The 25,634-nt window shown below is 37.8% G+C and overlaps 1 protein-coding gene across 1 annotated transcript in view; it reads right to left on the reverse strand.

Annotated features, from left to right (window-relative positions):
- Positions 1-6,991: 6,991 nt before the first annotated feature.
- The window catches only part of PDS5B (PDS5 cohesin associated factor B), a 100,812-nt gene continuing 82,169 nt past the window's right edge, over positions 6,992-25,634 (reverse strand). The window contains 10 exon segments of the mRNA XM_015852030.2: positions 6,992-10,139; positions 10,736-10,877; positions 13,265-13,366; positions 13,461-13,903; positions 16,895-17,000; positions 18,912-19,057; positions 21,016-21,078; positions 21,395-21,514; positions 22,795-22,927; positions 23,292-23,406. Of these exon segments, the coding sequence (XP_015707516.1) occupies positions 10,104-10,139; positions 10,736-10,877; positions 13,265-13,366; positions 13,461-13,903; positions 16,895-17,000; positions 18,912-19,057; positions 21,016-21,078; positions 21,395-21,514; positions 22,795-22,927; positions 23,292-23,406 (1,406 nt within the window). The 3' untranslated portion in view covers positions 6,992-10,103.

Genomic DNA, 25,634 nt, shown 5'->3' on the forward strand with positions numbered 1-25,634 from the left:
TGAACAAACTTGAGCTAGTTCTGAAACTCACATCAACTAGGACAGTTACAAGTACATTTCTTTAAAAAGAAAAATGACCCATGTGGCTTTTGTAGACTATCGAGTAGGTGCTTTGTCAGCAAGGGAAAAGAGACGTGAACACTTGGAGGGATGCTAAAAGGAAAAGTGTCTGCACTTCTGAATAGCAGCGCACTGAGAATATCACCTCTTTCACGCTGCACTGCTTTCTCCCTGCTCCCTCTTGACATGGCAGCATCAATACTATTGGCGTGGCTAACGGGAAGAGAAAAGGACACAGACAGTGTCCGTAGACAAGGGACAATGAGGGACCTCTTTCGGAAGCTACGGTAGGAGGCAGCAAGGTCGTAGTCTCATGTTGGAGGGTAGAGAGAAAAACAAAAGCCCTGGGAGGGCAAGGAATCACGGCCATTGCTATTTACTGAAGATGAGGATTATTCTCTTTGGAGAGAGAAGACAGGCATGTCCTCAATAAACTATCTTGTCTGGGAAATGACACAGTTCTAGACAGATCATTTTCAAGTTTATTTAACTTACAAAGAGACTGTGAAAAAACACAGAGCATCAGAACAAACTTAAACCATCTGTTTGATCATCTTGCAAACTGTAAACACTGTCTTTGAGAAAATAATCCTTCTTCAGAATAACAATGCACACAGATTCATCTAAAATGGGGGTAAAAAGCAGCTTCCGCTAAGTCATCAGGAAATAACCCAGAGCATAAACTGATATTGAAATTATTCCGTGTAATCCTTCATCTCTCATCAGCTTCCTCCAGGTCTACCCAGGAATGTACACACCCTTACAGCTCCCTTCCATGCCTCCCCAGGCAATTATACTACCTAGTACCATTCAGATTAATCACCACACTTAAAGCTCCTTTATATGCCTTACCCTGCCCTATATTTCCCCCCTCTTTCCCCCCCTTCCCATACAGATTCCATAGCCTCTACATTTATTTCTTCATGGAAGTATCAAAGTTTTTAACAAACTCTCCTGAGATTGAATTTGAAATCAGATGATTGAGCACTGCTGCCTTGCTCACATACTGTGTTTTTAAATTATTTCTTATGATCCATAATGCATAGTTAATAGAGAACACCTGCATACAAAACTGAGGCACCAAACTTGCTCATTATTCTCCCAGCTCCAAAGCCCTTATCAGCAATTGCACTGGTTTAAAATCACAGGGGATAAAGCAGCCCCTGTTAACGCCCACAAGCCACGCTGATAACTCAGCCTTACACTTGTCAAACAGCCTATTTGTTTCTCTTAATGACAACATTAATTTCCTAGATCAAAGAAAGGAAGAAAAAAAACACCCAAAACTACTCAATATGTGCACAACATCAACATTAATCCAAAGCAACACTTCAGAAACAGTGCCAAACCTAACACATGTTAACAAGCTTGGATTTATAGGTACTGACATTTAAAATAGTGGCAGGAACTACTTTCACAATGTGATCAGTTATACCCACACCCCCCACATCAAACCACACTAATGAAAAAATATAAATCTTGTACAGCATATAGTTTTCCACGCGGTTACAGCATGGGGTAGCACAGAAGAGCCCAACTGGGGTCTGCAGGTCAGATCCTGTCTGCAGCTTTCCTCCTTCCCTGACAGGAGCTGGGACACAGCTGCTCACAGCCCAGTGCCCAACCCGAGGGCCACGAGCTGCTGCTGACATAAGGAAGGGCAATGTACACACGTACCCTCTTACACCTCTCCTTGTGTTGGGAGAAGGCTGTGACCTCCTGCCTGTACATGGACAGCAGCCATGAGTGGTTATCTCCAGACCCAGACACAGTAAGTTGGATCTTTCACCCTAAACCACGGGGAATCCCAGAGTGATGATACAATTAAACTTCAGAGACTACCAGGATATTTTAAGCCATTATCACACTGTCCTCTCCGCCACTGATTTCAGCATGAAGCTCTCAAGTCTCCCAGAGTTTGGTTCACACATCTTTACTAACGTAACCAAGAAAAAACAATGAAGTGGCATGAGATCTGACCCAACAGGATCACATACATCGAGGTACTGTTTACAGCAGCATGGTGGTCGAGTCACCATTCCTGGAGGTGTTCAAGAACCATGGATTTGTGGCACTGGGGAACGTGGACCAGCGGGCATGGTGTGGATGGGCTGATGGCTGCACTAGGTGATCTTAGAGGTCTTTTCCAACCTTAATGATTCTATGAGATTTGGCTGCATTTTCTCTATTGGTCACATTCAGTCATCTATAAAGTAATTTGCACAGACTTCTTTGTGAAGAACATTTGAAAATGTGTGTTTACTTAGAAGAAGAAAAATCAGGACTACAAAGGACCACACAACTTGCAACAAAAAAAACAGGAGTATAGAGGAGCACAGGGTATAGAACTGCTGAGGAATTCTGGTTTATTAAATAAGCTGATAGTGCCTGGCAAGAGCACAGAGTGAAGGCGAGTGAGATACAGTTTTCATTGAAGAAACTACTTCTTGTGTTTGGACAATAAAGTGGTAGCTCACCTACTGGTGCTACAGCTCTGGTCAGTGGAGATGCCTCGGTCTCATACGGTGCTCATCATCCTAAGCAAAAGATCTCAGCTGTCTGAAGTGAAAAAAAGAGCAGCCAACATAAAAGGAAACAGCTGTGAAAAACCATCTCTCTCCATTGCACTTTCTGCCATTTAACATTTGCCTTGAGTAAGGCAGAGGATGAGGTCCCAGATACAGGGGTTAAACTTCTCCCACAGCTAGGGAATTTTCTTGATATACTTTTGATTGACCATTACCTGTTGATTTGGCCAATTTAGAGGGAGAACAAGACTTCTGGAGAGAAGGCAGCATATTTTGAAATGCAGAAGCTAAAACTCTGTCTTCCCATGATGGAAAACTAAGATTATACAGTGCAGTAACCAAAATGCTACCAATATCTTTCTCTTTAACAGTATATGGTAGATGAGCCACGGCTAAACTTGAGATATTCATACTCCTTGGTCCCTGTACAACAAGACAGAGTCATCCAAATGTCTCCAACTACAGCAAACGCCCAACTCTCCCAGGAATAGTGTGTTCTTCATGTTTCCTAGAAGGCAGTAATAAAGAATCACAAAATAACTGAGGCTGGAAAGGGCCTCTGGTGCTTAAAGTTCTCCCAAACAACTACTGCCTCAGAATACAAGTCAGTTGTCTGAGGAAGGCCTAAGCTAGTACACCAAGAGATGGCTTACACTGAGAACAATTATTTGAGGTTGTACAACATGCGAGGTTTTTCTGCGATGAAGGCTCTGATTTGCAGCAGCAAAACTATATTCTACAGTATTTGGTAGAGCAAGTTCTCAGTTACAACATACTATTTTCCAACACAGTCACCACCACTAGCTATGCATACTGGATGGCAATGATCAAGAGCTGCACTCATAAAAATCTGCGTGGCCATACAGAACATGGCTTGTCTTTCACATCACTGTCACCAGTGCTGAAATGCACCACCCACCGCCTCACTGTGCGCTCATCCACCGTTTGCTCTCCATTAACTATTCAACAAGCGATGACGGATGCCAGCGGGTGCTATTTTTCCTGCATGGAGGAACTCAATGCCACACCTTTGCTTCACATGCACTTCTGTGTCAGACGCCATTCAGTCGGACTGCTGCTCTGCTGCCATCTGTCACAAAGCAACAACACGTAGATGAATATTGGTGTCGTTGAATAAGGTTCAACTTCTATTGCAGTACCACCAACATCCTCCTCTGCAATCACGGCCCAACATAACGAAATAGGAGGCATTGCTTTTGGAGCAGTCCTCATACAAAACAAAATATAGACCCAGCTTAACTACTTATGTAGCCCTTACCTGACCTTCCTTTGGATAATGCTGGTCAGATATTGGAAAACAGTTTCATGGCTTTGAAGCATGATTACCCCAGGAGTAGCTTGCTTCACCAGAGCAACAGAACAAGTTTTCCAGTGTATGTTGCAGATGGGTAGTAGAGTGACGGCTGCTTTTGTTTCACAGTTTGACATCTCTGAAACAAGCAGCATGATGTCTGCAGTTGGTTCACAACCAATGAGCCAGATGATGTCTCGAAGAAGAAGCTGGTTGGGGCCTACTGAAGTAGCAATGATGGGCTATGACATCTCCTAGGAGAAGGCATTATGTACATGCAATGTGAGGAAGCTGCTAAGGTGAAATGACTACAGTAGATTGGGTCGCTGAGGTTTTGTGTAAAGCTGTGCAGAAAACAGCTCAAGTTGAAAGACTTAACGAGAGGCAGCGTGGGGGACACCATTACTGATAATTGCTATCTGCAGTTGAAGTGCTTACAGGCGCGCTATCAGGCAGCTCTTAGAGTTCCTGTTTCTAAACTGCTTGTCTTGTCCTGTCTTGCTTTTCAGTGCTGCATTCAGACGGATGATACATTGCCTTACATTCGTATCTACAGAGGCTAGAATCCCTTCAGTTCATAATTATTCCACATCCCTTACAAATGAAATCTGATCTCCAGCAGCTATCAGCCTCACCTTCCACTAGTTCAGCACTAGCACTGCAACCTCTTCCTCCAAGCCAAAGAAAGCAACATATCCTCTGTTATTTTTTAAGAGAGCAAACAAAAAATCCAACACAACAAAAACGAAATAAACCCACCAACTTTCCCTCATGTAGGCTTTCATTTTGAAGAGAAGACTCCTACCACTGCTCGCCTGATATCGAGTAACTGCTGTCCCATCACGTCCTCTGCTGATTCCCTACCTTTTACTTGTCTCTGTGCCAAATTAATAACTCATTTCTATCATCTTATTTTTCACTCAGCACAACTCCACACACATATTGTTTTTCATTCACCTAAGTCATGAAGAACACAGCGGCAGATAAACAGAAGGTAAACAGAACAATCATCTTCGTTCTCCCAGCCCCTGCTTTCTGAAGTACCGTTTTTGAAGTAAGGCTCCAGAGAAACGTTGGGGTACATCAGATTCACATTATACATTATTGCATCTGTAGATGTGGCTATAAAAAAATAAAACTTTGCTATTTAAAATTAACACCTTGATTATTATTATTATTTTTATTACGTACGGATTAAAAACTCTTCTTGAAAATATCTTTAGTTTACAAGAACTGTGCTGAATATAAATGTACTACAGGAGACACAGAAACCTGTAAGCTTGAAATCTATGTCAATTATTAAAAGAACAACCCAAAGCTGCTCCCCATCACAGCACTTCAAGTTGTCGTGACTTTAGGAGAAAGCTGTTTGGCATTCTCTCTTTTCAGTGTTTTAAAGAAAAGGTTTTCAGTGGAAGAACGCTTCATCTGAACACATTCCTTTGTGTTACAACAGCAATTACTACCGCTAAGACTATTACTGAGTTCATCTTTTCACCATGTGTCGTAATTTGAGTGATTGCCTTCTATCTAAAGGAAATTAAAAAAACTCAACACTACCGAGTCTTACAGAACCTTAACAGAACCTTTAACCTTCAGTTCTCTGGATCTGTTCAGAAATAAGTAACAAAGTTGTGACAGGCAAACAGTTTGTTTATTTTCAATAAAATTACTGCTGAGTGAGCAGGAAATGCATTCAATAATACTGCTTTGATTTTCAAAATACCACGTTCCTTTGTATCCATGTATTCGAGGCCTCAGAAGCACAGCTAGCCAAATAAACCTCTGCATGAGACGTCAGCCATCCTCCAAAGAAACTGTCTGTGTTAAAACTAATTCCAAACTTATCACATGAGTACTGAGATACCCATCTGCGGGACTGGAAACGAGCACTTGAGAGGCCTTCCTTCCTTCATACGTAGATATGATGCTGCTATCTGTAAAGAACACACATTATCATTACAGAAATGAATGCGCTGCTGAAAATCAGATCATGTCTGTAGTGAGGCACTGGAAAAAAATGCAAGGGTGAAACTTTTAGTTACTCCATACATATGCTGCGTGATGTTTATTTCATGTTTATCCTGCCCGCACAAACACAGTGGCACTTGTCTAACTCTGTGCAGAGGTCAGATCTCTAAGACAGCAGAATTTCAAGAAGTTCAAAGCAAATTGTTTATTCTTCACCCCAGTACTTCTATTGCCCGTTACCAACAACTGGCTCTAAACTTTCCCCTAACAACAGAGTTCCAGATGCTGTAATGTACACAACGAGGTGAGTGTCCTAAACACGTTGGCAAAACTGCTTGGCACAGCAGGAAGTTATTTATCTCTGTATTAGAAGTCACTTCTGCCGGCACTCGGAAGTTGCATCTAAATTAGAAAGCATCTTCTGGAGAAGGCAGCATCCAACAAAGATGCAAAGACTGGAGTGCCCATAAGCATAACAGGAAACAAGAGTGCATTCAGGTTCTTCTGCTCCTCCTGCTGGAGGTCTGGACAAAAGATCGTGGTTAGGTAAACTGCTATGACTTTGGTCCCCATAACTGTAAAAGCAAAGAGCCATCAGTCTATAGCACGATGGCCATCACGCACTTGTCTTCACCTGCTTGTGGACACGCTGGCTTGTAAGCATGAAATACATCCAATTGTTTTTCTTTTAAAATTTCTTTAGATAATACATACTGTACCTACCTTGATGAGGTAGAGATGTATCAGTCTCTACAAAATACATATATATAGCATTAAACAGATGCTTCTTAAAAAATTCCATATATAAACTCCAACTTGTACACCTGGGGTACCCGTGTTTAAAGATACATATATGCTTCCCTTACCATCACATGTCCTGTATACAGAAGCATTAGAACATTCAAACATATACATGTACTTATTTCTGCACAGGATAAAATAACCCCACAAACACAGGGATTTAAACTGGCAGGATGCAAGGCATACCATATGTGATCATAAAAGTAGACTCTGATGATGCGACAAAACCTATACATAAGAAATATAATAGCAATACAAATGCGCTCACATCTGTATGTGAAATGGGTTTTCTTGAGAACATCAAATGACAAATGCTATGTCAGAAAGTATTATTTAATCTTCAAGTCTAAATTTCCGCACGTTAGTCACAAATTGAACATATGCATATTCAGTGGAAGTGTCTTTAATATGAATGCTTGTTTGTAAATTCTGATTTTGTTCACATAGATTGAAATGTCAAAACAGCAAACATGAAAATATTTGAAAAAGGGATCAGTTTTGCCAGAAAATAAAGTCAATTGGCAGAGTCAAATATAACTCATGTAGGAATCTACAGTATCCTAGGTGGAAGAGGTGTATTTACACTACAGCTTTCAAGCAATTCCATATATTTCCTTCCTATTAGTGGATTAGCTAGTGCTAAATATTCACAATCTGAGGTGGTAAAAAGTAAAAAAAAAAATAAAAAATCCCATGCTTCTGAAATCATAGCAAATTCTTCTTAAACACGAGTATCAAGATTATAGTCATCGTTTGCTTTTTACATATGAACTACAGATCACTGAGAGTTTCCTGATGCACTGCAGCATGAAAAGGAAACGTAGCACAGACAGGCATAATTTGCTGCAAAGTACAGCAAGACACTTCAGCAATCCCAGAAACATTTCATACTGGAACTTGTTATAGTGAGTTCAACTTGATCTTTTAATGTAATACAGTACATTTTATAAACTTAACATAATCATTGTAGGAGAGCATGCTAACTGAATGTTAGCAATTTATCTTTTATATATAATTATACTCTACTGTAGCTACTGTACGCAGATCTCAAAATGTTAGTACATAAAATATTCATTTTCTTTATGAGATGAGAATGAACTTAAAAGAGGCTTGAATATAAGAATGAAATATTTGCTGTGCCTATTTCTCAAGAAATAATGAATTACACATTATAACCCAAGAAATCAACATTTAAATTGCAAAACTATAGTTAAATTTACATTAAATGTTATGATCGGTAATGTGCATCAATATTTGATGAAGTTTAACCTAACCATGTTTATGCACATAAAGCCTCAAGAGTCTGCAGCAGTTCCAACATCAATTTTTCATATTTTTGTATAAAATGGACTCAAAGATACATCTTCCATAAATGTTTTCAGTGCAATTCTGTCAAAGAGGAAAATATAAAGCTAGCTCTCAATCATTTTATACCGTAAAGGAAAAAAAAAAACAACCCCACAACAAAACAACTTGCATTTGCACTGCTGAATCCTAAGTAAGCCAGTTCAGTTGTGCCAACCACTTTGAAGTCAATTCAAGCCAAACCTAACTGCCTTCTTAGGCAGCATTTCCCCCATCCCAATAGGTATAAATGCTGAAAAGCTGAATACTGGGGCAGGGGGAGAGGAAACTTAAGCAAAGGCAGAACAATCTAGTTTGAAAACACCTTTTTCCATCAGTAACAAAAAGTACATAATGAAAAAAAGTCTAAAGGTTTTTTTACTAGTGGACATTCTAAGTTCACAAATGGGTAAATCCACGTTTCAGTATTATTATTCATCCCACAAATGTGTACAGGTCACCTTGCGACTATAATGTATTTCTTGATGGATAATATGAAAATGCTCCATTATTCAATGGGATAAATTTTCTTAAGTTAGAAATTGATTTTTTCCACATGTTCCCAGTCGGGAACCAGAGAGAGAACAGCACATGAAATTATAATACGTGCTTGGCAAAGCAGAGTATAACAACCCACACGTTTTGGTTTTCAAAGACACAGTTTGGAAACTGTAAAACTGCATACGGGATACTGACTTAAGAATTTTGTTTCAGTTTTTTTTTCTCCCCGGCTTATACCTAAAAATACAAATACAATTTCTCTATCGTAGCATAAAATCAAAACGGAGCTTCATTCAAATCTTGAATACCTTGACTGCGATCGCCAACAGCCTGACTGCAGTCACTCAACAAAAACGCAGCTCTTCATACCAAAAAAATTTGGCTCACAAATGAAAAGAAGGAAGTACAATAAACTGTCAATAGAAGGCTCTCTCGTGAGGCAACCTACCATCTACTACTGCTAGATACGAGTTTCCAAAAAAACATTACATCCCATTTTCAGCACATTTTTCATAAACATGCAACTTCACTATAAAATACAAAACACTTGGCTCTCAAGAACAGCTTTATAAAGACACACTGCATCAATAAAATTTTCTTTGAGATTAACTTTACATTGTAATAAGAACTGTATTTTCACTAATGTTTATATATCGGATTTCATATTATAATGTAGTAATAATTTGCTCTTTGTGAACATCATGTTCAGAAGGAAATATCTATACACATTAACATACTAGACTATTAAAAACTCAGTTACAGAATTTTATTGATACAGTAGATTAATAAAAACTGATAGGGGAAGATAAAAGGGGTGGGATTTCAGTACATTATTTAATAACACACTTTTAAAATTATAATATTTTAAATCTTTTTTGAATTTTTCAATGCCACTAGAAGTCCAGAAAAGTCTGGCATCAATACTGAGGTGTAAAATGAGTCAAACGACTTCTTTCACAATTTGCATCTCTTGTGTCAATTCTACCCAACATTGTTCAACTGTAAAAGAAAGTAACGTAGCACCTCTGGTGGTAGGTAGGTGCCTACAGGTAAACACTAGGTCGGATTCACAAAGCAAACAAACATCATTGCATTTCTTCTTCTCAACAAATAGTGGCAAAAGAAAGTAGCACTATTTGTTCAACTGATCTTTTTCACAGTTAAATGTCAACAAGAGTACAAATACGAACACTGACAGATATTGCTTGAGATCATTTTTAAATCAATAGATCCAATAAACAGTGGGGCACTGTCAGTTTAAAGCTGCGGATAAAAGCTATACAAGCACTTTAGAAGTCAGAAACATTAAAAAAACTATTTACAGTTTTCTTCTTTAGTTCATATGTCTACAAAGCCAGCGCACATTACACTTCACAAAGATCCACAGTTAATGATATCAACGTGTGTGTGGCTAAAGCTTGTGACCTAGGGACTGCAAATGCAGGGGCAGTAAGAGTAAAATAGGTTTTGTCTGTTTTGTTTTTAGCAACCCCATTTGTGCACTAACAGCTTTGTTCAGTCTCAAGCTTTATATTAAAAGCATTCTTCAAAGCTTTCACCTGGAAGGCTGACAACTACAGGCTCACTCATCGCCTTTCCCTTTTGGAAGTCCTGCGACGCACCTGTTTGGGGAAAAAGTGTTTTAAATATTTGTACAGAGATACTAAGTTCAGAGAAAATCGAGACTAAATATAGTTCGTAATGGAAACACATTTAGAAAATGCTTTCTCTCACAATACTACGTAAGTAACTGCATGCAGTATCATTCATTACTCCTTTTATCACAGGTGCAAGCCTCAATCAATAATAACACAAGTAAAATCATGTTACCGACCCTGAATTCTTCAAATATTAAAAAAAAAAAAAAAAGCTAGTTACATTACTCACTATTATAATCTAGTTGACAAGAAAAGGTATGAGTTACCTGGAAATCCCCGTGAAGCTCTACGCAGATCAGACAGATAACAAAAGCTACGCAGAACAGTAAACTAACTTACAATTCTTGATAAAAACTGACATTTTCTGTCTGAGAAATGCAGATGCTCTACGACACAACATTGCAGCGCTGCTACACAACACTGACATCTGACCACCACCTCCTCATCCATGTTAAAGGAAGTTCGGGTTGTGGGAACAGAAGTCCGTCTCCAAACACGTCAATACAAAGGCAATGCCAAAGACTCAAAAAAAAGCACCCAAAACAAAAGGCATTTCTTACATTGATTGTGGAAACTTCCTCTTCTTCCATTACTTCTTCCTGGGGAACATCATCACTGACAGGTGAGCTACTCTGAAATACATCCATCTCTTCACTGGATTCATTCTCCTTACTGGCTGCTTGTTTGGAACGTCCTGCACGGCTAAAAACAGAATTAAAACAAAGATCAGTTTCATGCTAGATGGGTCTGCAGATGCATCAGCTATGCAAGAGAACTGACATTCCTCTTGATAAGAACAGCAGCATTAAAATTTCAATCTATGTAATATTTCTACCTTGTGTGCTTTTCTAGTTCATCTGTACAAAGAACAGTAGACGTATTAACAGGAATCTGAACAACTGGAAGCCAATTTCTTTCAGAATAAAATTCCAGGAATAGATTGGTGAACATATTTTTTTCATCTATGGACAGTTACGGGTATTGCTCTTCAGTACCAGACACAGGGCAAGGAAGGCGAATACAACAGTAACTAGGAAATGGTTTTAAGTTGAATCAGGGAAGATTCAGGTTGGATGTCAGGGGGAAGTTCTTTACTGAGAACTGAGGTGAGGTGCTGGCACAGGTTGCTCAGAGAGGCTGTGGATGCCCCGTCCCTGGAGGTATTCAAGGCCAGGTTGGATGGGGCCCTGGGCAGCCTGGTCTAGTATTAAATGTGGTAGCCCTGCCTGTGGCAGGGGGGTTGGAGCCTTGTGATCCTTGAGGTCCCTTCCAACCTGGGCCTTCTCTAATTTATACACCACAGAATTTGAATAACAGCATGTATATTATTTTACAGACATAGAAGAACCCACACACTGCTATTTATGAAGATAACACTGCAGAGGATGTAAAGCTTCCAAACTAGCTCATACTAAAGAGCTAGGGGTAATCAGCAATAATATCACCCTAATCAGGATAATCAAGATCAGTCAATATCTTAAACTGTTTGTTTGTTATTAGAGCTGAACCACAAGCAGAAAAGAAAACAAAAAAAAACCAAAAAAAACAAAAAAAAAAGAAAAGAAAAACCCACCCAAAAAACCCTAACCATATGCTGTAAATGAGAACTGGGCCCCTTCATGCTCTCCCTACCTTAAAAACAAGAAAATGAAGACTGGAAACGCATCTAAAACTAAAGGCTGCACCCACATTACAGTTTGCTTTGTGTAATTCACATAGTTTGGAATTAAATTACTGATTCATCTCTCTTGCAACTCTTTGGTTTGGTTTGTGAAGTTGTCTTGATGCACCCAAACTAGGTGACTTGTTGGGTGAAATTAAACTAGAAACTCCCTTCCAGACAGCCAATACACTTCAGTCCTCATTGGGGTGATACAGGTCCAAAACAACTGTCCTGCGACAGCTTCAAACCATACTGAAAGGAATTTTCAGTCACAAGAACCACAGTTCAGAATAAAACCACCGAATTACACATAATTAAAGCACAGTGGGAGTTTCAGAACCAACCAAACAACATGGCAACCTCTGAAAATCAATAGCTTAACCGAGGCCTTCTAAGACTGACAGAAGTAACACAATCAAAAAGGAAGCAGAAGAGTTATTCACAGGCTGGCTTCTCACATATGGGTGAAAAGAGGCAGGAAAACAATACTGGAGAAGTTGGGATACTGTGAATGCAAAATGCCAGAACAGGAGCAAAAATTGGAATTTCATTGGAGGATACAAAGTTGCTTAGGCAAGAATTTCAGGTATAGAAAAAACAGATTGATGAGGACAGGCAAATCTGGATCCTGACAGAGGAGGATCGACAGAAGCCCAGAATCTAGAAAAACAATACTGGCAACAGAATAATAAAAAAGGCCAGAATGAAGATGTGTGCAAGTAGCACCATAAGGAATTGGCTACCATGTTCTGGAAAGGTGTGCTGCAAATCTGTTCCACATTCCAGTTTTTATTTTCCCGTCCACTTGTACAGCTCTGCTTCACATATATGGCACATCCATTTAAAGAAAAGGCAGAGATACCAGTAGTTTTTACAGCAAGCACAAGATAATGAAACCACTCACAGAGTTTATTCTGTAGCTCAACACACCTTAGAATTTTCAAGAACTGTTCTCCATAGACCAAAAACACATTTTGTTATACATTACCTTATAATAAGGAGGTCATAAATTAGAAAGTCGATGAAAATTAATTTAAGAAGAATCAGAATATATTTACTCTTCACAATACCATTTCACAGCAGTAACAATTTGATTCTTCCTCCCTATCTAAAACAAACAGTAATGTTTTTTGTTCTTTGCAGTCTTTCTAAAGCCCTGTCCTCAAGGTCCTCATGTGTTGTACTGACCTTTCTCCTAGAAGAGCAATGCTACACACACACTACCTGAGCACATTAAATTTACTCGTGGGCCATTTGCTCTAGGAGAAGCAGCTGGGGAAAACCTTTTAGAAGTAACAACAGGGATTTATTTTCATAACTGAAAGTTCAAGAACTCTGAGATATGTTCAGCAATGATTGCTTGGGGGCACAGAGGAATATGTTTAATTTTTACTTAACACAAATTCAGAAAATATTCACCACTTACACTTTTTTTTGCTGTGATGGTGGTGTTTTTGATGACCTTCCTCGTCTGTTCTGTGGCGTAGACTGTGCTGATTCAACTGTACTAGATTCAGATGGCTCTGCTCTGTTTTGAGGAAGACCCAAATTGCAAAGTATCAAATTATAACTGATGTCAAACAATAACAAAGGAGATGCAGCTGACAAGAAGACAGACTTACCTCTGCTGTGTTCTTTTCGCCGACCTGTTTTGCCTGCCTTTCGGCTTTTGTTCAATGTTTTCAGTTTGCCTTTCTTCTTCCTCTTCCTCCTCCTCTACTGCTGCTGCTGACGTTTGTTTTTTTTTGCTCCTTTTCGATGACTTTGCTGCCGGTTCTTCCTTTGGTGTTCCCCCATTATTTGGCTTGGGAGGGCGTCCTCTTCTCCCTTTCTTTGGCGGACTGTTCTGTTCATCCTCACTTTCTATTACATCTTCTTTTAGCCTTTTTTCCTCTTGCCATTGTGTTTCATCAGACTCTGAAACAACTGCAGGTCTCTTCCTTCCCCGTTGACTGCCTCTTAACTTCTGCTCTTGTCCCAGTTTATTTAGGTCATCTATGCTTAGCTTCTCTTCTGAGTCTGTGATAGCTGGTTTCTTCCTTCCTCTAGGCTTCTCAAGCTCTGACTGAAAACGTAACATTAAATCTCAGATTAAAAAACTGCACTACTGTGTTAAACTGCTACATGCACAAAAGCTAAAGAACTCTAACACAGTGAGACGAAGAGTCTTCAAGTTATGTGAAATTCTACCAAAAGTCTCTAAAATATCGATCTCTCAACCTTTGCATAAGTTTAAATAAATATATACACACAGTAATTGCCACAAAGAAAGATTATTTTAAACATAAACAATTAAATCACAGAAGGGTATAAGGTCTTCCTCATTTGTTTCCTCGTGTGTGGCAAACACAATTGGTTTGAACATTCATGATTGCAGTTTTGTCAATAGGAGAATATAAAGATAGGATGGAAATGATCAATTTGAAGCTTGAACTCTGCTGTAAGTTGGAGGGTGCTTATGCCTGGATTCCATGCTGGCAATGGCAGATCACCAGATATAGGAGATGGCAAGCACCTGGATTCATATTCAGAGAAGAAAGCACAAGGATTAGCTGCCAAAGACTGCTACCACAGCTGTACTGAGACTCAACATTTGCTCTACTCAGCAAAATAAAATATTAATAGAAAGGTAGAACCCATTCTGAATCATAAGCTTTCAGAACAAAAACTATTCCTTGACCCCTGCAGCTCTACTTCTACAAAGTTCGTGGCTCTTCTGTGTAGAAACACTTCAGTATGCAGCTAACAGGTTCGGAAAGTTGGCATCATCAGCCCCCACCCCTGAAAGAAGAGGTTGTTTCAGTCTGCTCCCAAGCTCCAAAGACACAAAAAATGAATTCTCAATCTATTACCTTAAGCAGTTTTATTATATATTCAAAATGAGATATAAATGCCCTTAGGAGTACTTGAAATATTGAACCCTATTGATTTTTCTCAGTTATCAATTCAACCTACAGCCTCTCAACCACCGCTGTCAGACCCTTCAGATTTACAGCTGATGCAACATACCAAACCAAGCTGTCTAAAAATATTGTTTAGTTTTTTTCTTCAACTATTATCTTGCTTTCCCTTACCTGAATTAAGCTGCTAAAGTATTTCTGTAATTAAAATAGATGAAGTTCCACATAAGCATAAATGTATTAATACACATTATGCCATTTAGACTTTGGAGTATAGAGAACGTATATGTATATATGGCAATACTGGACTGAAAAATGTAAAGCTGAAAGGAAAGCCAAATGTAAAGAATAAAATTTCAAGGTTATACTATGAAACATTGTGCTTAAGAGTTGTGGTGTTGTTTTTTGTTATGCCGCCTGTTTGCTTCTAGTCAGTAACTTTCTATGTCCCAGGCAGTTCAGATCAATGTGACAAACTGACCTAACAGGAGAACAGAGGGTCCAAAACCCAAAAGCAGCAGTGACATCAGATATAGCATATCTGTAATACATTCTAGAACATCAAGTTTTAATAGATTTGATCTAATTCGTTATTTGTCATGTATAACTTCAATTACTACAATTATGATTAATGGCCGAAAGTTATTAAGGAACAAAACATTGTTTACTAATGATATTTGAATTTCTTTTTATTCAAACTGTTAACAGAACTATTATTTTCTTCTTTTTCTTTCCAGCATTCTGATATAACATGTAAACGTTGCTTGAGACTGAATATTCAGCCTGTTAATACTTGCAGTAAATATACTAAAATCCTAAATCTTAGTGGGAGTCCAAATCAGTTCCTCTGCTCTCATTAGGAGTCTTGAGAATTGCTATTCACAGAAACATGCAGGTCCATCAGTAAGAATTGGTAAGGATAAGGCTTACTGGCCTCAAAGGTACTGAGTAATGGTCATTCACTAAAATCTCTTTCAAAGAAACATACAAATAATGTCTTCTGAATTATGTTGACACTGTAAATCAGCATAGCAATGACACCATTTTGCTACTCATTGAAGTGTAATGCTCTCTCCAAACAGTTTAGCAATGTGCTTGTTGAGAACTAAGACTATTTTAAATCTGGTGAGACTGCATTGGTCTATAACTATCAGTTAGTTGACTCCACCCTAATGCCTAAGGGAGATCACAGCATGCACAGACATTTAAAATCATGCTACAGCTTCTACTCGTGATACCTATCATTCAGAACCCTACCTTCACTGCTGTACAAACTACATGCAAGAAAACAGAATCCATAGGGCTTATCAGTAACTCCTACTTGAATTTCTAAAATCCAGTGTCAAATCAGAATGCCCTCTTTCTATTCAAGATAGCCTCAGACCAGGCAGTTCCTATTCCCTATAGCTTTTGAAAAACAACGCAGTTATCTGGAAAAAATGCCTGTGCATCAGTAATGGCAGAACACCAAAAAAGGTAAGAATTGTAATACATCAGCACCACTGACGTATTACCATTTTGCTAGCTGCAAGCAAATAAACCATTGACAAAAAGAATGTTTACAACCTCAAAAGGCAATCTGACATCTCAGTCAGGTTAATGTGCTCCCCCAGAATTGCTGTACAGTTGAACATCCTGAAGTTAGTCCAAGTAATTCTTACAAAGTCATATTTTCACTCACCATCAGATACATTAAGAAAAAAACCTACACTATACTGGGAAACAGAAGCCCAAGCAAGCTATCAACTTCATCAATGTTTCAAGTACTTCATCAATGAATTCCAAACATCAGACTAATGGCCTAGTGGACTAATTGTCACCAACCTAGATCTAGCACAGTCTACCCCTTTCAAGCCCCGCAAATCCTAACAGGCAGTCTTGGAAGCTTACTCAAGTTGTCAGTGTGACACAAAGGTAACATCATCAGCCAAACTGAACACTTCTTTTCATTCCATTTCTCACCTCTAAGCACATCCTCCAACAGTTGAAAACATTACCTCAGTTTCATGTTTTTTTAACAGGAATATTTTTCTTATATTAATATTTTTCTAATATTTTCTGATATTTTTCTAATATTAAGTATCAGCAAATTCATTGTTATTTTAAGGTCTTGGTAACTGAAAATGAAACATCTGTAATGCAACCAAAAGTCTCACCCTTACAAGATCAGAGTCGTCCCTTTTGTCAGTTTTCTTCCCTGGTAATGGTGAACTCAGTGTGAATTCTTCATTTTCACTGTGGTCCATTTCAGAACTGTCAAGCCTAGAATCAATAAACATTTGTTCACCTCATTATTACAATATAGCAGATAATCATTTAATATATACATATATATATAAGAACAACCTTCAGAAGAAATCTGTTCCTAAACCACGAACAATCCAGTAGAAAGAAGCTTTCACTCAGGCTATTACAGCTGTCGTGTGATACCACAAACAAGAACATCTAAGTCTCAGGGCGAGGGGTCAATCACAAGCTAATATGATCACCTCAGTTAAAAAAAAAAAACAACTGATCTTTTTGAAACAGAAAAGCCTTACTGAGATACAAGAAATCTGTGCATGTTTACATTTGCATACCCTTTACGTACCAAAGATCCCCACAGACCAACTAAAGCACTCTTCCTATGGAGAGGTTTGTGCTGTAGAACAGCAGATTTGAATTTCAGAGATAGTTCATCCCTCAGCTTTCTTTAACTACTTTCTTTAACTATTTACAGCAGCATATACAAAAAAGCAATTCCACTTTTAGTTCAGTTTTTACATATGTAAACGTGGGCAATGATTTGTAAAACAGAGACCCACAAGTAGAAGGTAATACACAAAAGCCAAACTACAAGAGGAATATCTGCACTGAAACTCAAAAAAGCAATTCTGATTTTAGTTTATGAAGTAACAGTGCAGAGTTTTAATGGTAAATAAATATTCTACGCATTAAAAAGATGAGCAGCATTTAGATACACCAGCCCCCTGTAATGGGCCCTGCCTGGTCGAGAAAGGCGTTCTTCTACAAGTAGAAAACCTGCAGTAACTTCTGACAGTTTTTATACATCACCTTAATGGATGCAAGCCTGCGTGAATATATTCAGGCATAATGAATGGGAAATACGATGCATAATGAATCATTACCATCGCTTCTAGTGGACTTTTCTTCTTTGGGATCGCTACTCGAAATGCTAATTGATTTTACTTAAGTGAGCTGGGAAAACCACAAAGATGACAGAATAGGTTAGGCTGCAGGTGCAGCAGTTTTACTTTTTAAAAATAGACTGGATGCAGTCTCAGATTCACTTCACTGGATTTGAAGAAGATGGATTCTAACCTGCCTTTAATCAATAATACATTTCTGAGTATGAACTTGTATGACTTACTTCTTACAAGTCCGTGTAATTGCCAAGGAGTGGTGAAGTATTTGTTGTGTAGCACTGCCCCACTTTTCGAATTAATAGTATATATTAAATATTCACAGAAGAATCAACTGAGAAGTTGTTGCTCAAAACACAACTTTCTCTCAGCCTTGAATAAACGTGAAAAGATTAAAAGAGGGAACCATGTAATCTCTAAATTTCTCAGTGAAACAAATTAATGATGTGACCTTCAGTTAAATAAAAGATACCAAGACAGTAACCTAGAAAATCAAAATAAAATGTGTGTATTTTACGGACAGCTAGCTAACTAGGCAACAAATTCTCTAGTATTTCAGTATGTCCTTCCCACTATCACAGAATCTAAATCCCAGAAACATTTATTTGCTAAGTCCAGCACAAACTCATAGAGGAGGAAGTTATGCTAGACCACCATACTGGCCTACCAGTCCGCTCTTTCTGTGAGATGTAAACACATTACAGCAGGTTACCAACTTCCCAGGATCTGCAGATCTACACATATATGCATGAAAACCTCTTTCCCTTCCTCATACTTGTAGATGTGATTTGATTCTCTTTTAGGTGACTGTTCTTGAATATCTCTTTCTTCATTTCTTCTTTTTTTTTAAGAGAAAATTTATTCATGTTGTTGGAAAGCTCGATTTGTGGTTCCCATTATGCAACGTGCCATTATAACTTCACTTCAAAATGATATAATTTTGTTTCTCTCTTAAAAAGCATTATAGAAATATTCAAAGTTTCCATTACAAATACTTGAAATATCAAAAGCTCCTTTGTTGTCTACCAACCTCCCTTTGATCCTTCCTGGAGAGCTTGGATTTGAACTGCTGCTGGCATTGCTTACAGTTTCCATTCGTGAAGATTTGGATTGAGACTGCTTGCCTGCTGACGAAAGAGGCTTGTTAACCGCTCCAAGAACATTGGCTGCTTTGGGCTGAAACCAAAAATATATTTCCTTTATTTTAAACTAAGCATTTTGATAATATTAACATGTACTATACTTAAAATATTCACACATTTCACTTCCTGCAATCAGAATTTTGATTACAACACAAAACAATAAACATTAAAATACTGAAGGTATGATATGAGAAGGAAGCTGATAGAGTTGCAATCAAGTAGACAGCTGCCATCAAAACCAGAATTATTTTCTCAACACTTATAACTCTGTCCTCTTCTCACTGGCTCACCTTGCATTAAGCCACTTCAGCACTTCTCCTAAAGTTTGCTTCCTGCTAATGTAACTGCCGGAAGCACCTCACCATTTGGATCAGATAAGCATCTCAGCTGGCAAAGCAGAAGTAGCAGTAGGACAGCACTTTCAGCAAATATGCCATTAAAGTGGCTTGGCTGTAATGGCAAACCACACTAGCTTCAACTGGGAATGAATGAGGGCCTCAAAAGCAAATGTTCCAGAGAAGACTCCAATGATTCATGCACAGATTTGGAAATTGTGAGGCTTTTAATAGGAGCCAAAATTTCCAGACAATGGTGAACTTCATGTTACTTAAGTAGATTACCTTTCAGATATGCCAAATACCTCTAGCTCATAATAACTCCTGAGAAAGCTGAAAGCGTTCAGTTACTGCTAAAGAGAATAGACCTTTATGCCAAGCACCTGCCTACACAAATGGTGAACAGTTAAAGACCATTCCCCAGGCTTCACAACATCTAGGATGATCCGTTCTCTATTTCAGTATTTGATTCTAGTTGGTGACAGCAGAAAGAAAAAGCCACACGGCTTAACATCACAGCAGCTCTGAGCATTCCTTTTTCAGAGATTTATACGTGAATACAGAAAAAGCTCAAAAGGACAGATGTTGAAACCCAAACTTGATTAACTCCTAAGGAGGGACTTACAACTATCAGAACATGCACTAACAGTTTAACCCTCAACACTGAGACCACAACAAAGATGCTACTGCCCTCAAATACTATCTCCTGCTTAGATCCACCTAACAAAAATCCACACAATTTAGTACTCCATCCCCAAAAGGCAACACTCTAGACCAATTCTCATATCATGTTTTCGTAATGAAGAAGCAATTGAATATTTTTAGTGCTCAAAAATTTGGTGTTTGCTTTTTACAAAGTTCCAGAACTATAAAATAAAAAAGGAGCTAGAGTACCTGGCTCTAGAATGGTAAATATAAAACTCCACTTAGAAAAAGAATTTCAGATTAAGCCATATGCGATATATAGAGCTACTGGAAAATCCAACAAAGGATCACCAAGATGATGAAGATTCAAGAGCATTTCTCAGTTGAGACAAGGCTGAGAGAACAGCGGCTTTGGGATCAGATGACCTTTAGAGGTCCTTCCAACCTCAACCACCCTGATTTTTCATGGTAGCAAAACCATGTTACTTGTCTTTTAATGTTGTTGCGGCAAACTTATTATCAGAAAGCTTGGGACAGAAGTTAAGAACATCAAACACTGGGTGACAGAACTTAAATTTGACTGTTTGAAATCTAAAGACAAAACTTCCTTTTTAGAGCTCTTGTATCTCCAGTAAAAAGTGATTTCTAACTCACAGAATTCAAATATTGAAACACTTAACACAGTGCTTATACATTCACATCAGTAAACGTTGGCTTTCATCTTTGAGAATGAAGATATCACACTATTTTTTTCCTAACTTGCATTCTACCTCTACTAGAAAGCAGTTGGCTCACAGCTAATGCTTCATTTGCAAAGCTAAGGCTAATGAAGACGTTCTTTAGCAAAGTAGCAGATACATGTTTCCCTGCAATTAGGAACAAGATACATTAACCCAGATGAAAACCATAATATGTCCTTTCCTTTACTAAATACTGAATTATTATTAAGTTGTTGTTATTTATTTAAAGTAGACAGATGATTTTTTTTAATAATAAATAAATAAACACACACCTTTCCAGGAGTGAAAAATGACTTCATTTCTGGAGGAAGATAATTTTTGGTGTTACTAAAATTCTATAAAGAAGGAATAAAAAAAAAATAAGTAATCAATGAACAAGATATAAACATTTTGGAAGTAGTACTAGAAGAGATTTTCGTTACATTTATAGTTCATTTATACTTCTGAAATGTTAAACCTGAACTATAATGTCTCCTAAAAGAATTATAAAGGTAGAAAAGCGCATGTTCACAAATACTTACAAAAACATGAACACACATCTTCTACTAATGATAATACAGAGAATTCTACGAGATCTACAGAACTCTTGCATTACAACTACTGAAGATTTAAATAGACTTATCTCAAGAAAAATTAAACTCCAAGGTCTACCTTGTCAGGTTGAGTAAAATATCGTGCCGGAAGTACAGGATCTTTAGGGGATTCCAAACTGTATGTTGTACTCTTTGACATAATGATATTCATTGCTACATCACAGACTGTGTAGAGTTTCTGTAAGTAGTAAATAATAAAAAGTAAAAATGAAAAACCAGAAGGTCATTTCAAAGTCTGATAAAAATATTCTTTTGAGCAGAGGATTATAAAAGGCCCGAGTTGAAAAGAATATTTAACAGCAGCATCCATATTAAACAGTGTATCACCAAGATCTAAAACACAGAGCAGAAAAGCTCTGTACACCCAGCAGTTCAAGAAAGCTGGCTTCCATGATCTTTCTATACTTTAAGATTAACATAGGTTATGGTTTCAAAGACAAAGTTAAACCAAATGCCTTTGGGAAAAGTAAAATAGTGACATATTTACATACATAGATTACTCCAAAAGTAGTGCCTCCTATTTATTTCCATGGAAACTACAATAGATACAAAGTGCACAGTAACACTGTTTGATAGAACAAATTCTCAGCTTCAAAATGCTGCTTTTTGAGCACAGTAACTTCCATAACCTATGTATTTTGGCCAGCAATGAACAAGAGCCTTCGTGCCATGCTCATAAAAATCTGCATGGTCACCTGGAATGTGGCTTGTCTTTCATGGTGCCATCACCATTGCTGAAGCACAACACCCACCGCCTCACTGTGCTCACATCCATTCACTGGCCTCCATAAATGCGCAGCAACTGTGAATGAATGTCAGTGGGAGCCAATTTTTCTGCATGGAGGAATTTAGTGACACACCTTTGCTTCATATGTACTTCCATATCTGATGCCTTTTTGTTAGACTGTCCCTCTGCTGCCATCTGTCACATGGCAACAACATTTAACGGCATATTGGTAGGAAAGCTCAACCTCTACTGCCATACCACCAACATCCATCCACCTCTGCCATCATGGGCCAATGCCATAAAATAGGAGGCATTACTTTTTGTGTGGTCCTCATATTCTGTGATGCAAAAACCTCAACAAGATGAGTTTGATCCATTCACTACGTAATACAAACTAGAGCCATCTCATGAATGTATTTTTCTTACTATTTCTCACTATGGGACAACTCAAAAGAGTAAAACCTCTAGCTTACACACATCTGAAAGTAGCATTTAATGTTACCGAGACTGAAACAGAACAATGCCAAACTATTATGTTCTACAGAAACACAGGCAATCTGTCACAGTATCTGACATCTAGACTACAATAACGCAATCACTACATAAACAACACACATCCTCTATACAACTGTATCAAAACACATCTTCAAGTTGGTGTGTAAACAAAAGTAACTCATTTCCAGAGCCATGTCAAAATTAAACACATTTTCCAATCAAAAAGTGTCACCTACTTCATTCATTTTTGCATCATCTGGTCCTTGAGCATCTTTAGTCTGCTTGATGTTTTCTACCATTTTTCTGATAAATGCATGACTGTTGTTCTCATTTTTAGCCATCAATATTTCCAGTATGAACCACAAACACCTAAGGAGAAGAGCAGTACTCCTCATAAACAAAAACATGAATAAAAACACCGCTGTCAAATAGACACACTCAGAAAGTGGTTTACTCAAGGTTTACTAGTATTACAAATCTAAATAGTCTTAACTCCATTAAACCAATTCATTAGAAAGGAGAAATAAAGGTCAGGATGAGCAGAAGGTGCAGGTTCTTTTGTAAGATGTCAAAGAGCACTAAAGAAACACATGTCATTTTCCCACAGTGTTTCACAGTAATAATTGTCATTGTTACATGTACTGGACAATGTATCAGCGTACCTCATTAAATTAAATTTTTACTTAGAATAAAATTAGACTATTATAAATGACAGTATTAAAGATAGACCTACTCTTTAATGTCCTTTAGCTGTTCGATGTCCTGGACTTTGACATAATCTGGGTCATGAGCTAAAAGATGTATTGTATAAGGAACAACGTACTCTGGTAGAAGCGACAACAGTTTCTCTGAAAAGCAAAAGAAAGATACATTAAAATACTGCATCTCAAGAAATACATTGTCCTAGAATATTTTCTACTGCAAAGAAAAGAGCAAAATTTTAAGTCAGCATACACTAATATAAACCATAAGTACACATCATGTGCATCTTTCGTTTCCTCATGACGTTTTTGTTAATATTCATCTAATTGTTGGTGCGTTAATGTTTAAAATATCAATTTTTCTATGTATGAAACATGTTTCAGGGCTGGAAGCTATCCTGAAAATCAGCTTTTTTTAAAATAAGGGAAAATGAGAGTTTGCTGTCTAATTGCCGCAGTGTTCTCCAAACCTACAGCCTACCTCATCTCCTAGAGAAGGGTTAGGAGGTCAGCTGAAGGGATCACCACAAAGGGGTGGACCCGGTCTGAAAGGTTTCCACCTTGAGCAGAGCACCTCAACTGAACTATGACATTCACAGCATTCAAAACTTCTTGTACCATCCTGTATGACTTGTAGCCAATGCTAAGGAAGGAGCACAGAAGTCCTCCACATCACAACAGTCAAATGGACCAACTTTTCTCATGGGGTTAAAAGAACTACTACTGAAGACTCTCTGACATCACCATCACAAAGTACACCTTCCATAAAGTAAAAGATGCCTGAGCCAACATCACAGAGAAAGTTTCAGCATTTCAAAAGTTTGATAAACAGAATGAAAAAGGGTAATGATTACAGAAAGACATACAGAACAACACAGCCTTCTCCATCCTAATATGACTGAACAACTGAAGGATATACAGCACGTTTAAGTTATTAAAGCTATGTACAGTGCAACAAGCAGGATGATAGGCAAGGCATGCGCTAGTATTCTGTGTATTACTACAGTAAAAGCATCTCAATGCTTGTGGCCCGTGCAAATACATAGTATAAGCATGTCTATGAATAAATGTTTGAATGAACACACGAAGGAAGGGGGGAAATTCCTGGCTCCACTTTCAGAAATATCTGATCACATTTTTGAGCAAGTAGAAGGTCGTGAAAGATATGACCATATCAGGAAAATCTTCCTTTAGGAAGCTTTAACTATCCTAAATTAGGTTGTGAATAAGAAGTCTAGACTTATATATAAACATTATGAGCTATATAATTGCATATAATCCTATTTGAAAGCTATTTAAAAACATATTAAAAAAAAAATTGCTTTTTTTCTTTAAATCTCCAAAGTGCGTATTCATGAAATATGCTTGAAAAACAGTGTGCATACCAAACAAAATACACCATTATTGTAGACAAAATAAACAATTGCTATGCAAAAGCCACATCTTACTCTATGCAGATCATTACAAATGGGATAGATTAAGGGAGATGATGCAAAGGCTTGATAGAAAATTGGGATTCAGTCACAATGACCACAGAAGACAGTACTGCCAAGTTCCATGGATGCACCTTTCCATAGCTGTTGCAACTGATCCGCTTAAAAGATAGAGAGTAATTACACCACATAACGTTAGTAAGTCATATTGAGGTTGAAAAAAAAAAAAAAGACATCTATTTATTTGTATTTTAAGGTATATTTATGTAACTAATCCAGTGTACTTTGCAGAGCAGATTATAATGTGTTCCTAGTGACATTCAAATATTAACTTTTGAAACATCCTCCTCTCCTTCAAGCACTGTCCTGCATTTCAGACATCAGCTAAATAAGAAAAATAAAGAGGTGACAAGGAAGAAAAAACAATTACGATTTCAGAACACTAGAAAAACTGGCTTGCCATAGATATGTCCTAGGCAATACAAAGTTGATTTTGAACTTTAGAAGGCTCAGTATCACAGTTTTAGTAACTTCTTGACTAGTACACATGGTAATGTAACTACAGCAATAGTATCAACTAAGTCTGCAAAACAAACTGAAACAGATTCATTTAAAAAAGAAAAAGGACGTATTGAAACATATTAACCCTTACCATTACAAAAATAGTATTAACACAATCTTATTTCACCTCTAAAGAGAAGAGAAAGACTACCTGAAAGGCAGGATGGCTTCATGGACATAAACTACAAGCACCTGAAACAAGAATGTGCCCCAGATCCACATCCATGAGAAGTTAAGAAACGTGTTTGGTTTTTTTTACATCAAGATCTACTGTTGTGAGTTTTCAACTTGATAGACAACAGATAGAACTGGTAATATGTAGATGCACAGTGAAATTAGAAGTTCTTCTGGTTTACAGTGTATGTCCATTTCGTGGAATAA

This window comes from Coturnix japonica, chromosome 1 (assembly GCF_001577835.2).
Source record: "Coturnix japonica isolate 7356 chromosome 1, Coturnix japonica 2.1, whole genome shotgun sequence".
In the NCBI taxonomy this organism is placed as follows: domain Eukaryota; kingdom Metazoa; phylum Chordata; class Aves; order Galliformes; family Phasianidae; genus Coturnix; species Coturnix japonica.